The 16,650-nt window shown below is 42.2% G+C and overlaps 1 protein-coding gene and 1 long non-coding RNA gene across 25 annotated transcripts in view; one reads left to right on the plus strand and one right to left on the minus strand.

Moving 5' to 3' along the window:
- Positions 1-1,232, minus strand: part of AAK1 (AP2 associated kinase 1) — a 177,367-nt gene extending 176,135 nt beyond the window's left edge. For 10 of the 24 annotated variants that reach the window (XR_011646125.1, XM_058278713.2, XM_058278709.2 and 7 more), the window contains exons 1-2: positions 994-1,182; positions 280-690 (exon numbers count right to left, since the gene is read on the minus strand). Coding sequence is in view for 22 of the 24 variants with exons in the window: in XM_058278713.2 (XP_058134696.1) it covers positions 280-442 (163 nt within the window). In the remaining 2 variants the exon portion in view is untranslated. Of the gene's footprint in view, positions 1-279; positions 691-993 lie in introns of all 24 variants that reach the window. The other 14 variants (XR_011646124.1, XM_071208880.1, XM_058278712.2 and 11 more) reach the window with 5 other exon arrangements.
- On the plus strand, positions 1,172-5,424 carry LOC105744313 (uncharacterized). Its single transcript, XR_001117442.4, has 3 exons — positions 1,172-1,570; positions 2,678-2,769; positions 3,177-5,424. It is a non-coding gene; the product is annotated as an uncharacterized lncRNA (long non-coding RNA).
- Positions 5,425-16,650: the final 11,226 nt, after the last annotated feature.

The following is a 16,650-nucleotide window of genomic DNA, read 5'->3' on the forward strand; positions in this document are numbered from 1 at the left end:
GGTGAGGCAGACAGGGTGGTTTCTCGACGTTTTTTTAAAACATAAAAGCCCACTAAGGTAAATGATATCCGGCAAGCATCTCGCAAGCTCCATCCGCCCTGTCACTTCCAAATCTCAGTTTTAAATCTCTCAAGGACAATGAATCACAGGGCAAGAGCGGGGGGAAGGGAGGGTCAAGTGGTCAAAACCCATTCATACATTCAACAACCAAAGAACCAGGGTCCGGCCGTATCAGCAAAAGATTTTAATTTACGGCGCACCGACCGCGTCCCACCGTACCTTCCGCCAACACCTCGTCCACGGTGACCTGCTGACGCCCGATGCCAAAGACCCTTCCGATGTAGCCACTGCCCAGGCCCGACGTGCTGCCCCCTCCTCCGCTGGAGCCGGAGCCCAGGCCAGAGCTTCCCTGCTCTCGCCGGGAGTCGAAAAACTTCTTCATCTTGCAAAAAGGAACAGCAAAGCAAAAAGCCGATGGTGTCTAGATTGCTGGGGTTTTTTTTTTTATTATTAATATTTTTTAGGGAAACAAGCGATCCCAGGATTTCTTCTCGGATTTCAGCTCCGAGAGGAGCCACCCGAATCCGGGCGTGGGGGTGGGGGCTGAGGGAGGATGCCTATAGGAATATGCGTGTCAATCGCGCGGCGGGTCCCCTCCTCCTCAGGAGAGCGATTCGTGTAAGTTTAAACCTGTGATGACAGAGGAAGAGAAGAGAATGAATCAGTAACACACTTAAAAATTCAACTGCCGAGACCTGAGGGGGAGCAAAAGCCATCATCCGGGGGGGAACGCTTCAAGCATTTTCTCCTGGAGAAAAACCCCCGAGGCTGAAAATGCATCCCCGGCCCGCACCCCGAGATCGCCGTGCCCGCGACTCGGAGAAAAGGGGGATTCGGGCCGCCTCGAGCAGCGCCGACCCAGCCCGGCACTGCCTCTCCCTCCTCCCGGATCCTCCCTGCCGCCCCGCGAGGCAGCATCCCGGCGGCACCCACTTGAGACGGCTCGGCGACCCGCGCCCAGCTACCAGCCCCGCCACATTGTCACGGCCGTCCGATCGTGCGACGCGGGGAGGAGGCTGCGCCGCAGCGAGAGCCGGGGCCGCGTTCGGCGCCCGCCCGCCCGCCAGCTGATCCTCCCAGCGCCCGGCGGAGACTGACCCGCCGCCCCTCCCCCGCGCGCGCGCCCGCCCGGCTCCATCCACCCAGCCAGGAAGTGAACCGCCGCCGGAAGTGCCTCTCGGGACGGCGCGGCCCGCGGACGGGCCGCCACTGGGACCGGCGCTCTGTCGCGACAGACGGGAGGCAGTCGACTGAGGGGCGTGAGGGGTCGGGAAAGGGGGTCTCAGCGCCGGCAGAGTTTTGGAAAAGAACCTTGAGAGCGCCCGACTCGCAGGGCGTCCTGGGAAAGGTAGTTCGGCGCCCGGCGGCGGCTGGACTACAACTCCCAGGACGCCCCTGGGGGAGCGGGCGAAGCCGCTGCCGTGGCCTCTGCGGCCTCCAAGGTGGTTAGCTGGGTGGTGCATATGTGAGGATTCGGTTATTTAAACACATCCGGTAAACAAACTGCCAGGTACGAGGGTTTCCCCCGGCTGCACGTTCCACCCTTCTGGAGCCATCTTATTTGTTGCTTGCCCCCCGCCCCCGCCCCCGGGAAAAGGGATTCTGGGGATTGTGGTTTCCGAACGGAATGAAGCTGACACCTGAAGGACGCGGCTTAACCGCTCAGCCCCTTGCGCGTCCTGCGGGGATTTCCGACGTCACCTGGACAGAAGGTGGAAGAGGAGGGTGATCGGGAAAGATTTGCTGGCAGATGGTTCAGGCCACAGCGGGATGCCAACCCTAAAATAAATAAAACCAGTCGGTACCTTCCGCCCCCGATCTCGAAAGCTGCTTTTGCTCCCAGATGTTAACTGAGAATCAGCTCAAGAGTCAGCTCTTGAGATCGGCGCTGTGAGAACGAGACAGTGTCTTGTTCGGGAACGTACAGGCGAGACTCAAACCGCGAAACTGCTTAAGAATGTGTGCAGGCAGACCCTGGAGTACAGGCGACCCGGCCCGTTGGCTCCACCCGAAACTTTGGGCTCCTGTGTCCATGGTGACCCTTAATTCTTCCACCTTTGCTGATGCTGTGGATGGGTCTGACCCGTCCCACACAAGAACCCTAGGCTGACCTTCTGTTATTGCTTTTTTGCTTCAACGTTCCCTTTGATGTTTCTTTTGCCCTGATATCCCCTAAACGCTAAGGGTGAGGGTCGACGATGTGCTTTGCATCTGCCAAACGCGGAAGATTTGGAAGGCCTGTTGGTAACCTTCTCCATCCTAGATTTCCTGATAGATGGCGCTGGAGGTCGTGCCAAATTCCTGCAAAAAGCCCATAGTTTTTCTATCTCCAGATATAGGTTATTTCTCACCTCCACCAGCTCTCCCCTTCCCTAATTCTGCGACAGCCCCTTGACTTGTAATTCATCCCAGAATTTTTTCAACAGTAATTTCAGGAGAGTTGAGTGCCCTGGGAAAAAATGATTCTTGCTTTCTCTTATCTGAATATTGAGCTGACCTGTAATTGGGCTGGCGCTGGCAGTTGCTGCTGCTGTTGCTGCTGCTGCTGCTTAATTAGATTTTAAGTAGTACCATTGTAATTACACTTCCTGCGTTAAGACAGCATCTTTTCTTTCAGAAGGAATCAGTGCTGTTGTCTTAGTTCACAAATCTATGCAGTCAAGGGTGGAATGAAGCATTTACTAAAACATACCCTCAAAGCAAGCCCAGGTAAGCATGTTCTCTGCACTTTCCTTAAAAGGCTAGGTTTTGTCTAAGGAAATTTGGCATAGATCTTAAAATAGATGGGAAAGCTCATTTAGAATTGCATTCATTGGGCTGAGTCTTTCTCAGCACCGATTGATTTTGACTAACTTTTTTAAAAGAGGTTCTCTTGGGTCTAGAAACTGTTGCTATCTCAGTTTTTAATTTTTTAGACTTTTCCTAGTACCAGACTAGACCTGATCCCAAGTCTCCCTTCTGAAATGCAAGAATATATTTTTTTATCCAATATGATAAGGTACCTAAAGTGTTATTTATTTATTTTATTTTATTTTTTAAAAAGATAATATTTATTTTCCCATCTTCCCCTCCTCCTGCCCTGGTGTTGTCTTCTCTTCTCATTTTCTCTCCTCTAGGATCCACCGGGACTCCATTCTGGAGACCTCTGATAGGGAGAGAGGTTCCCTGTCAATTGTACCACCTCAGTTCCTGGTTTCTGCTGTGCTGCACCTTGACTCTCTCCTTGTCTCTCTTTTGATGCATCATCATCTTGCTTCGTGACTCACTTGTGCAGGGCACTGGCTCACCATGCGTACACTTGGGCAGGCATTGGCTTGCTGCATGGGCACGTGTTCTCTTCTTCTTTTTCACCAGGAGGCCCCAGGGATTGAACCTAGGTCCTCCCATATGGTAGACGGAAGCTCTATCACTTGAGCCATATCCACTTCCCAAGTGTGTTTATTGAACATCCATCTAGATGCTTTGATCAGAATCTGAGAGAGGAAGTTGAAAGAAGAAAAGGGAAAAAAATTAGAAGACTAGATTCCTTGCCTTCTATTCTCTCAGAAACTAATAACACAATAATAGCTCTTATAAGTTTATATGTGCTTTCCATATATTAAGTTATTTAATCCTCAAAACAACCCTATGACATGGGTACTATTATTATGTCCATTTTATTGATGGGGGACCTGAAGTGCAGAGATAAGGGATTTCCCCCAAAGTCATACTATTACAGCCAAGATCCAAACCCAAATATTTTGGCTTCAGAGCCCAGTGTTTGGCTACAATGCACTGCCTACATAGAAAACACAAACATAAATTGATGAAAAGATTTGGAAATAGTTAGAAATGTATCTACAAGCAGTATAGTAGTTGATAGGAAACCTCTCCTTCTCCACAGCTGTGACCCAAGACCACTTAGATTTCTGGCCTATTTTCTTAGTCATAAAACCAGAGTTCTTTTACAACAGTTTCAGAGTGCAAAATAATCACAGATCAGCCCATTATAATGTCAGAACTCCTACCATACTTTCTGAAAAATGTATCCCACTTTACCATGCATTCCTATTCAACTTTTCAGGTATATTGTCACCTCAGCCAAGTATCTCAAAGGCAGTCTACTATTTATTTCCTTGAACATCCAATACAGTAGTTTACGTAGAGCAGGAGTTCTTAACAAGGGGTCCCAAGAAAGAGTCAGGGGGTCCGTAAGCTTGAATGGAAAAAATCAATATTATCTTTATTTTTCCTGACCTGTAACTGAAACCTAGCATCTCCTTCACTTAGGAATGTATGCAATAAATTACAGTAGTATTCACTTCATATCACATTACACTTGTCACATATCTAAAAAATCACTTATGCTCATTCATACTTCGAAATTAGGATAATTGTTAGCCGACGTTAGTTGAGTGTCATAAAACTATCTCTTGCTACATTCTGAGACGTGGTCCATGGTTTTCACCTGACTGGCATAGGGGTCTGTGGAACAAAAAAGGTTAGGAATCCCTAACATAGAGTGTGTCCTTACCTATATTTAAATAAACCAACTAATTGACTTCAAATAAATGTGACACACAACACAGACATATACCCTAATGGAATAGAATTGAGAGTTCAGAAATAAACCTTCTTTAATAAGGGTATCAAGCCCACTCAAAAGGGGAAAGAATAGTCTCTTCAACAAAAAGTACTGGGAAAACTGGAATAGCCACATGCAAAAGAATGAAATTGGACCCCTATTTCACATCATAAACAAAAATTAACTCAAAATGGATCAAAGATCTAAATATAAGAACTAAAACTATAAAACTTTTAGAAAAAATATAGCAGAACATCATTAGGGCCTCGTATTAGGCAGTGGTTTCTTAGACTTTACACCAAAAGCACAGGTAACAACAACAAAAATAGATAAATTGGACTTCACCAAAATTTTAAACTTTTGTGCATTTAAGGTTATTATCAAAAAAATGAGGGAAGCGGACTTGGCCCAGGGGATAGGGCATACGGCTACCACATGGGAGGTCCGCAGTTCAAACCCCAGACCTCCTTGACCCGTATGGAGCTGGCCCATGTGCAGTGCTGATGTGCAAAAGGAGTGCCGTCCCATGCAGGAGTGCCCCCACATAAGGGAGCCCCATGCGCAAGGAGTGCGCCCGGTAAGGAGAGCTGCCCAACGCGAAAGAAATTTCAGCCTGCCCAGGAATGGTGCTGCACACATGGAGAGCTGATGCAACAAGATGACATAACAAAAGAGAGACACAGATTCCCGTGCCACTGACAACAACAGAAGCGGACAAAGAACACGCAGCAAATGGACACAGAGAACAGACAACTGGGGTGGGGGAGAGAAATAAATAAAAAATCTTTAAAAAAAGAAAATGAGTGCCGCTGATAAGGATAGAAGCAGTCACAGAAGAACACACAATGAATGGACACAGAGAGCAGACAACTGGGGTGGGGGGTGGAGGGGAGAGAAATAAATAAAAATTTAAAGAAAATTAAAGACAGCCACAGAACAGGAGAAAATATTTGGAAACCATGTATCTGATAAGTGTTTAATATCCAGAATATATAAAGAAATCTTACAACTCAACAACAAAAAGACAACCCAATTTTAAAATGAGCAAAGGATTTGAATAGAAATTTCTCCCAAAAAAGATATACAAATGGCCAAAAAGCACATGAAAATATGGTCAACATCAGTAGTCACTAGGGAAATGGAAATCAAAACCACAATGCGATAACCCTTGATACCCACTAGAATGGCTACTATTGCTTAAAAAAAAAAAAAAAAGGAAAATAACAAGTGTTGCCAAGGATGTGAAGAAACTGGAACCCCCTTTCATTGTTGGTGGGATTGTAAAATAGTGCAGCCACTATAGAAAACATTTTGGCAATTCCTCAAAAAGTTAAATATAGAGTTACCATAAGACCCAGCAATCCTACTTCTAGGTACATAGCCAAAAGCATTGAGTGCAGGGATTCAAACACCACTGACTATCATTATTCACAAACAGCCAAAAGGTGGAAGCAATCCAGTGCCCACCAACAGATGAATGGATAAACAAAGTGTGGTATAGATATATTGGACTATCATTAGACCTTAAAAAAGAATGGAGTTCTGATACTTGTAACAACATGAATGAACACTGAAGACAAAATGTTGAATGAAATAAGCTAGACACAAAAGGGACAAACATTGGGTGATCTCATTAATATGAAATGGCTAGAATATGCAAGTTTATAGAGTCAGGAATTACAAGACTAATTACCAGGGGCAGGGTAGAGGTTGGCAATGATGAGTTGATGCTTAATTGGTAAAGAGTTTCTATTTGAAGTAATGGAAAAGTTATGGGAATGGATGGTGTTGATGGTAGCACAAAATTGTGAATGTAATCAACACCACTGAATTGTATACTTGAAAGTGCTTAAAATGGGAAATTTTGTGTTATATATGTCATCACAATTTAAAAAAACAAAACTATAGACTGTACAACACAGAGTGAACCCTAATGTAAACTATGGATTTTAGTAAATATAATAATATTGATTCATCAATTGTAACAAATATACCACCCTAATGCAAAATGTTAATAGTAGGGAAAACTGAGTGAAGTATATGAGAGCTATATATTTTTAAAAATACATAGAAAAAAATTACATGCAACAGAAAAGAACAGTCTAATTGAGGTGGAAAGATTGATTTGAGGTATCATAGACTTGGTGAGCTTTTTAACTGGATCAAGGAGTTACTATGGAGAAAAAGCAATTTAAAGAGAAGGGAAGAGGAAACTAGCATTTGCTAAGTATCTTCTGTATGCCAGCTAATGTACTGAGCATTAGCATATTATCTTGTTTTATCCACCTGGCATCTCTGGAAAGTACATATTACTATCTATTATATCAAAGTAGATACCATTATGCTATTATCCCAATTTTATAGATGACCCAATAAAGAATTTGTTAGTAGCAGAAGGACTTGTATGGTTTGTTAGGTTTGGAGGAAATGATTTGTTTGACCTGAGGTGCAGCTAAATCATGTCACAGTAACCCAATTGAGGCTCATCTGTGACTAACATTGATTAAGGATCTTAATTAAGGCAGGCACTGTGTTGGGTGTTTACATCAAATCATTTAGCCTTCATAATGCTTCTATGAGGTGTTCATTATTTTTATTTTATCAGTGTGGAAACAGAGGTTGAAAGGGGTTAACAGCAAAAAGCAAAACCAGAATAGAAACTGCCTGCCTCCAAAACCCATGTAGTTTTCACAATACTGTTAGGTAATTCAATCTTCCCATCACTTTGCCCAATGAAACTTTTTGGTAATACAAATTCTCAGGCCCCACCCCAACCTACTGACTGGGAAGGAGGGCCAAAGGCAGCAATCAGTTTTCAGAAGAAATCCAGACAATTCTGATATATGTTCAAGTTGAGAACCACTGTTTAGCAGAAGGGAATTTGTAACAGCCATTTCCCTTCTTTAAAAAGAATATTTCTGGGTTTTGTTTTAGTTTTCGTTTTATGGTTAGAAAAGTAATTATATGCTTATTGTAGAAAGGATAGAGAAGAAAATAAAAATCAGCTGTAATTCTCCCTTTCAGAAATACCTGCTATGGACATTTTGATCATTTTCCTTTCAGCATGTTTATCATATTGGATTACATAACATATGTAGTATATTCTATTTTATAATTTTTTTCACTTAACGGTTTTCCATTTGATTATATATTCTCTAAACACACTATTTTTTCTTTGTTTTATAGAGAAGTTAAGAGCTTACAAACCATCATGCATAATGTGCAGAATTCCTGTATATCACCCCTTCACCAAAAGCTTACATTGTTGTGGAACATTTGTTGCCATTTATGAAAGAACATGCTCAGACTATTACTACTAACAATGGTCCATAGTATCCACTTGGTATATTTTTTCCATACACCCCTATTTTTTTTTTTAAGATTTATTTTTTTATTTCTCTCCCCTTCCCCCCTCCCAGTTGTCTACTTTCTGTATCCATTTGCTGTGTGTTCTTCTGTGTCCGCTTCTAATCTTGTCAGCAGTCCAGGAATCTGTGTCTCCTTTTGTTGTGTCATCTTGCTGCATCAGCTCTCCGTGTGTGCGGTGCCACTCCTGGGCAGGCTGGACTTTCTTTCTCGCTGGGCAGCTCTCCTTATGGGGCGCACTCCTTGTGCGTGGGGCTCCCCTACGTGGGGGACACTGCTGCGTGGCACGGCACTCCTTGTGCGCATCAGCACTGTGCTTGGGCCAGCTCCACAAGGGTCAAGGAGGCCCGGGGTTTGAACCGCGGACCTCCCATGTGGTAGACGGATGCCCTAACCACTGGGCCAAGTCCGCTGCCTCTTGCAGGATCTTAAATGTATCATACTACTACCTTCTTGCCTCTATAGTTTCTGATGAGAAATCAGCACTTAAACTTTTTTCTTTTTTATTAGCTTTTTTTTTTAAAGATACATAGATCACACAAAATGTTCCATTAAAAAATATAAAAGGTTCCCATATATCCCATTCCCCATATCCCCCACTCCTCCCACATGTCACTAGTATGGTACATTGATTGAATTTGATGAATACATTTTGGAGCACTGCTCCACAGCATGGATTTTAGTTTACATTGTAGTTTACACTCTCCCCCAGTCTATTGGCAGGGTTATGGCAGGATATATAATGTCCTGCATCTGCCCCTGCAATATCATTGACGACAACTACAAGACCCAAAAATGCCCCCATATCTCACCTCTTTTTCCCTCTCCCTGCCTTCAGCAACTCCTGTGACCCCTGTCTCCACATCAATGATATAGTTTCTTCCATTGCTAGAGTCACAATAATTCTATAGTGGAACACCAGTAAGTCCACTCTAATCCATATTTTATTCCTCCATCCTGAGGACCCTGGGATGGTGATGCCCACTCCCTCTCTAAACTGAGAGGGGATTGGGCATCCCTTGTATGTGATGAATCTCTTTTCTCTTGCTGCTCTCAGGATTCTCTCTTTATATTTGGCATTTGACATTCAGATTAGTATGTGTCTTGGAGTAGGTCTATTCAGATTTATTCAGATAGTAATATGTTGTGCTTCTTGGACACAGATATCAACGTCCTTCAAATTTTCTGCCATTATTTCCTCAAACATTCCTTCTGCCCCTTTTCCCTTCTTTTCTCCTTTTGGAACAACCATGACTTGTATATTTGCATGTCTCTTGCCATCATTTAGTTCCCTGAGAACCTGTTCCATTTTTTCCATTATTTTCTTTATCTATTCTTTTTATGTTCACTTTCAGAGGCTGTTTTCAAGCTCACTGATCCTTTCTTCTGCCTCTTCAAATCTGCTGTTATATGCCTCCAGTATATATATATTTTAAGGAGGTACCAGATATTGAACCTGGGACCTTGTACATGTGAAGCACACGGTCAACTGCTGAGCTACACCCACTCTACCAGTGTATTTATTTATTGATTTTTTAAAGGAGGTACTGGAGATTGAACCTGGGATCTTGTGCATGGGAAGCAGGCACTCAAACATCCATCAGTGTATTTTTTATTTCATTTATTGTGCCTTTCATTCCCATAAGATCTGCGTTTTTCTGTGTATGCCTTCAAATTCTTCTTTGTGCTCACCCAGTGTCTTCTTGATGTCCTTATTCTCTTTAGCCATGTCACTGAATTTTTTAAGGAGATTTGTGTGAATATCTATGATTGGTTGTCCCAACTCCTTTATGTCATCTGGAGGCTTAGTTTGTTTCTTTGACTGGGCCATATCTTCCTGTTTCTTGGTATGGATTGTAATGTTTTGCTTGTGTCTTGGCATCTGATTTACTAGATGTATTTATTCTTGGTCCCTTTTCTTTCTTTAGTTTAGAGTTTTCTATTTGATTGCCTTTATGCTACACTCCTTCTTTTATTCTTAGTTCAACTTAATTTGGAATCTTTATTGTGGCTCATATTTAGCCAATCTGAATTTTTCAGCTCTTTTAATTTGTTTCTTGCCCTTTCTCCCTTGTTGGTTGTGGAATAAGAGCTGAGGATGCAGTTGTTGCTGTACGCTGTGGAGGCTGAAGTTGCCTGCATTGCCCCATGAAGCTTCTCCCACCTTTCTCCCTTCCCAGGGTAGGGACAGAGTTGTAGCCATGTTTGGTAATCCAAGCCATGCAGACCAAGATGTCTTTAGTTGCCTGGAGAGACTGATGAAGGGCCACACCCCTTCCTCCCCTACTTGGGGCAGGGATGGAACCACAGGTGTGGGCAGAAACTAAGCTGTGTGAGTCAAAACTGACTGCAGTTGCCCAGGTAGAATGGTAAAGCACTGACCCCCTTCCTCATCTGACAGCAGCAGAAATGGAGCCTCTGGTGTGTTCAGCAGTCTATTCCATGCAGAGCAAAAGCACCTGCAGTTGCCCAGAGAGGTTGAGGTAACACCACCCCCTCCTAACCTATTGATGAAGATATATCTACACATTTGCCCACCAATCTAGTTCATGCAAGCTGAAAGCACCTGGAGGTGGGGCTGGAGACTAGGCCAGGGCTGCAATCCAACCTGGGTGGAAAGAAGCAATACCTACCATCACTGTGATTTTTCGATCAGTCCTGCTTCCTCTCATGCTGGGAATGGAGTTAAAATTGAGTCTACTGGCCTCTTTCTGACTTGGACAGGTTCAACCATTAGCTGTTCTTAGGATTGGTCTTTAGCCAGGCAAATTACTAAACAGTAGCTGAAGTCAGTACCCGACCGTCTCTTCCTCTCCTATGTTTGAGAAATGGAGCTTCCAGCTCCAGTCAGGTAACAGCTGCCAGGATAGCTTGCACCACCAGTGGAGGATGGGCTCTGGCTGCCACAGTGTAGAATGCTTTACTCGTGAGTCCTTACCACAGATGGGCAATCTTCTCCTTCTGTTCTTCCAAGGACGTTGCAGAATGTTCTTCTGGTCTCCTGGGCCCCCCAAACACATAATTTAGGTAGCTCTAGCTTATTACTAACTGCCCTATAGGACAAGCAGACTCTTGGAGCTCCTTACTTTGCCACCATCTTTTCCCTTCTCTCGAAACATACTATTTCTTTAAAAAAAAAAAAGAAGTTTTTTCAAATACTTTCAAACTTAAAGGACATTTACAAAAACAATATAAACCCCATACAGAGACTCCAACATACCCCTATGTCCCTAGATACACAGATCCACCAATTGTAACATTTTGTCACCTTTGCCTTATCAGTCTACCTGTCCATTAACCTGTCAGTCTAGCTATCCATTCATCCATCTATCTGTCTGTCTGTCTATTTATCAATCCATTTTCTGAACACTTGAGTTAGGTTGTCTACATCATGCTCCTTGAACACTTAATACTCACACGTACATTTCCTAAGAACAAGAGTGTTCACTTATGTAATCACCTTAAAAGCAGTTATCAAATCCAAGAAACTTGACATTGACTAACAAGTTTATAGTCTATACTCCAAATTTTATATGTCCTTTTGAGCCTGTTCAGGATCATGTATTGCCTTTAATTGTCATTGTCTCTTTAGTTGCTCTTTTTTATTATTATTAATTGTGGGAACATATATAGAACATAAATTTTTCCATCTCAACCACTCCCAAGCATATCATTCAGTGGCATTAATCACATTCACTATGTTGAGGTACCCTCACCACCTTCTGTTACAAAACTTTCCCATCTCCCCAAACAGAAAATCTATATCCATTTTGTACTAACTCCCCAATCCCCCTATTCCATGCCCCAGGTAACCTGTATCCTAATTTCTCTCTATGAGCTTGTATAGTCTCTGATAGTTTCTTTATATTACCATAGGGCTTAAATTTAACATCCTAAATCTATAACAATCTCATTTGCTTCGATACCAACTTAACTTCAATAGTATATGCAAATTATGTGTCTATATACCTCCATCCCCCATCTTTATATAGTTCTGGTCACAAATTACATGTTTGTACATTTTGAGTCCCAAACCACTGAGTTATCATTACATTTTAGGCATTTGACTTTTGGATCCTGTAGGAAGTAAAAAGTGGAGTTAAAAACCAAAAGCACAATAGTACTGGTATTTATATTTACTCTTGTAATTACCCTTACAGAGATCTTTGTTTCTTCATGCAACTTCCATCTATTGTCTATGGTCCTTTCCTTTTAAACCTAAAGAACTCTCTTTAGTATCTCTTTTAGGGCTGGTCTAGTGATAACAAACTTCCTCAGATTTTGTTCATCTGGGGATGTCCTAATCCCACCCTCATTTTCGAAAGACAGTTTTGCTGGATACAGAATTCTTGGTTGATGAATAAGCAAATTGTGGTGTACACATTTGATGGAATATCTGTTCAGCTGTAAGAAAATATGAAGTTGTGAAGCATATGACAACATGAATGAACCTGTAGGTCTTTATGTTGAGTGAAGAAAGCCAGACACGAAATGACAATGTATGATTGCACTGTTATGAACTAAATATATTGTATAAACTCACGGAGTTAATGAATAGAAAATAGAATGAGGTTAGAGAATGGAAAGCTGAGGTTTAATCTGTGCAGAATGGGTAAAAATATTGTTCATGAATCTTTAGAAATGAATAGAAATGGTGAAAGCATATCATAGTATTTGAAACTAGCAGTGTTAATATATGGATATGATATTTGTTAAAAGGGAAAGTCTAAGATCCTGTATATTACTAGAAGGAAAGCTTAAAAATGTAACATGGGCCTGTATAGCATAGCAAAACCTCACATGAACTATGAATGTGGGTAGTATTACATATATAACACTGTTTTTCTTCGAAACAGAATACATTAATGTTGATAGATGTTGCTATCAGGCAAAAATACAACCAAAACAAACTATGGACAGTCCTATATAGTAGTATATTAATAATGTTCCATTAAGGGGAAAAAGGAAATATATTAAGTGAAAGAAAATAAACAAAAGGTACTATGTATTTTTACTCCATCTATACAAAATATAAATACAAATAAACTAGAGAAATGGAAACAATAGCAACTGTGTATGGCAGGGGAAGGAAAGAGAGAATGAGAGCTGATTATTAAGGGGTAGAGTTTTTTGTTTGTTCATCTGGTTTTTTAATTATTATTGGAGTAATGAAAACACCTTAATATTGATTGAAGTGATGAATGCACAACACTGACAACTCTGTAATTACCCATATACCATTGATTGTACACTTTGAATGGATTGTATGTTTTATAAATTTGTTTATATAAAATTGAATTAAAAAAAATTCTTGGTTAAGAGTTTTTTGCTTTTAACACTTTAAATATGTCATCCCGCTGTCTTCATGCGTCCATGGTTTCTGATAATAAATCAGCACTTAATCTTACTGAGGCTCACTTATTGTGACATATCGCTTCTCGTGGCTTTCAGACTCTTCTCTTTACCTTTGGCATTCAGGAGTTTGATTATAATATGCTATGGCATGTGTCTGTTTAGTTTTACCCTGTTTGGAGTTCTTTGAGCATCTTTTTTTTTTAAGATTTATTTATTTATTTATTTCTCTCCCCTTCCCCCCCACCCCAGTTGTCTGTTCTCTGTGTCTATTGGCTGTGTGTTCTTCTTTGTCCATTTCTGTTGTCAGCGGCACGGGAATCTGTGTCTCTTTTTGTTGTGTCATCTTGTTGTGTCAGCTCTCCGTGTGGGCGGTGCCATTCTTGGACAGGCTGCACTTTCTTTCCCGCTGGGCGGCTCTCCTTATGGGGCGCACTTCTTGCCCGTGGGGCTCCCCTATGTGGGGGACACCCCGGCGTGGCACGGCACTCCTTGCGCGCATCAGCACTGCACATGGACCAGCTCCACACGGGTCAAGGAGGCCTGGGGTTTGAACTGCGGACCTCCCATGTGGTAGACGGATGCCCTAACCACTGGGCCAAGTCTGCTTCCCTCTTTGAGCATCTTGGAGGTGTATAGTGACATCTTTCATTAAATTTGGGACTTTATCGGCCATTATTTCCTTGAGTATTCTCTACCATTTTCGTTCGTTCTTTTCCTTCTGGGACTCTCACAATGCATATATTGGTACACTTGATGGTGTCTTGCAGGTTCGTCAAGCTCTGTTTTCTTCATTCTTTCTTCCTTCTGCTTCTCAGATGGGATGATTTCAAGTGTTTTATATTCAAGTTCATTGATTCTTTTTTCTGCCAGCTCTAATCTGTTTTGCACCCCTCTAGGGAATATTTATTTTCTGTTACTGTGGTCTTCAGCTCTGTTTGTTTCCTTTTCATAATTTCCATCTCTCTGTTGATATTTTCTTTTGTTCATCTAGTGATTTTCCAATTTCCTTTAGTTTTTTATCCATTTTTTCGCTGGCTCTTTGGGCATATTGAAGGCTTTTTTTTTTTTTAAGTCTTTGCTATGTCTCAGGTTTAATACTCCTCATTGATGGTTTCTAATGCTTTAATCTTTTCCTTTGCCTGAGCCATCACTTCCTATTTCTTTCTTTTTTATTTTAACATGAAGGCAATTTAGTAACAGAAAATAATTTGTGGAGTCCTGTTCAGAGACAGCAACTATGACTACCCACTTTCTTATGGGTGCTGTCAAAAGGGATGGGGGTGACAACCTCAATTCATCTGATCTTCATTCTCGAATGTGCAAGGTTCTGAGAGCGGACTGGGCTTGAGGTCCAGGGGTCTTGGTCCTATTACTTCTGTATAAGGCAATGATACCCAGCTCCTTGCACCTCCAGGTCACACCTTGGGAGGCCAACATGGCAGCGTGTGGTGAGTACCCATCGCAGTCAACCTTTACCGTCATCCCACTAGTCATATGGCAGATAGTTTCCTTGCCTCAGAGATTGGTGACGTGGACAAAAGTGTCATTAAAGGATACAAAAATGTGGCAGATACCAAATACATTCTCTTCTTAGTTACCTGAGACCCAAAACTGATAATCTGTTCTTCTTTTCCTTTCCCTTGTAAGGTGCCATTTCTGTGCTTTGTCTCTAGACTCCACTACCAGAAAGAGACTTCCTGCTTCTTTGTGTTTCATAACCTCTTATTGAAACCTGGACATTCTGATATTTTAATGTATTATTGCTGGGGAAGTAGATTTGGCTCAACTGATAGAGCCTACCACATGAGAGGTCCAGGGTTCAAACTCAGGGCCTCCTGACCTGTGTGGTGAGCTGGCCGATGCACAGTGCTGATGTGCTCAAGGAGTGCCATGCAATGAGTTTAGAGAATAACTCTAGGCCAAAGCATAGGGAACATTTCTACGCATGCTCTCATCTTGAGCATGCACATATTTCCCTAGGAATTCCCCCAAACACCACCAGATAGTTTCCTTGTGGTCCTAGGCACTGCACTGTATGTCCTACAGCCAGCAATCCCTTACCCCAGGCAGCCATAGCATTCTGTAGGAGAGCAAGCTCAGTGAGCTTCCTTTTATATGCAGGGCAAGTTCTAAGAAGGTGAGTTCCTCAGGCCACCACCAGGTAGACTGGGCCAGATATACATGCTCTCAGTATGTGCATGAGGGTTATTCACTCCCTCCAGAACCAGGACCAGGGGTCTATCTGCTCTGGAGTTGAGGGAAAGGGGAAGGGACCAGCCAGGGCACCATGAGAGCCTATTGCTTTTATTTTATTTAGCAAATTTTTTATCATCTTTTTTTAAAGATACATAGATCACACAAAATGTTACATTAAAAAATAAGAGGTTCCCATATACCTCACTCCCCACCCCCCATCCTATTGCTTTTAAGTACCCTTTTTCTTGATTCAGTGTTTGCCCTGTTACTGCAGTCCTTTAACTGTTTTCTGGAGCTTTGAGAAAGAGGTTTCTGCCAGTTCAAAATTTCAGTGAGGGGGGATGAGGCCCTGAAATGTCTCACTCTGCCATCTTGCTTGGCACAGATTATTTTAACAGCTAGACACTTTGTTTTAATGGCTGCTTAGTACTCAACAAATCCTTTTTTTTTTTTAAGATTTATTTTTATTTAATTCTCCCCACACCCTTGTTGTTTGTACCTGCTGTGTCTGTTTGTCTTGTTTCTTTAGGAGGCATCAGGAACCAAACCCGGGACCTCTGATTTAGGAGGGAGGTGCCTAATTGCTTGAGCCACCTTCACTCCCTGCTTTGCTGTGCCACTCATGTTTTTCTTCTTGTGTCTCCGGTTGCATCATTGTGTTGCATCAGCTCACCATGCCTGCATGTCACACCAGCTCACTGTCTTCTTTAGGAAGCACCAGGAACCAAACCAGAAAACTCCCATGTGGTAGGCAGGAGCCCAGTTGCTTGAGCCACATCTGCTTCCCAACAAATCCTTTTCTGTTGAATATTATATTGTTTTATTAGAAATGTTTGCTGTTATACATATGATTGAATTGAATATCCTTACATATGCTTCTTTGATTTTTCTCTAAGTCTACTTTTCCATAAGTGAAAAATCTAAGTCAAAAGGTAAAAATGCTTTCATGGCTCTAGAGAGCCACAGTTCCCTTTAGGAAAGTATACTAATTTGCCCTCCCCTCAATGATTCAGTTAACAATTGTTTGTTAAGCATTTACCATGTACTAGACACTAGAAAAGTTATTACAATGAATAAAATAGATATAAGTAGATATGCTATCTGCCCTC

The sequence above is a fragment of the Dasypus novemcinctus genome, chromosome 17, assembly GCF_030445035.2.
Source record: "Dasypus novemcinctus isolate mDasNov1 chromosome 17, mDasNov1.1.hap2, whole genome shotgun sequence".
NCBI classification, from domain to species: domain Eukaryota; kingdom Metazoa; phylum Chordata; class Mammalia; order Cingulata; family Dasypodidae; genus Dasypus; species Dasypus novemcinctus.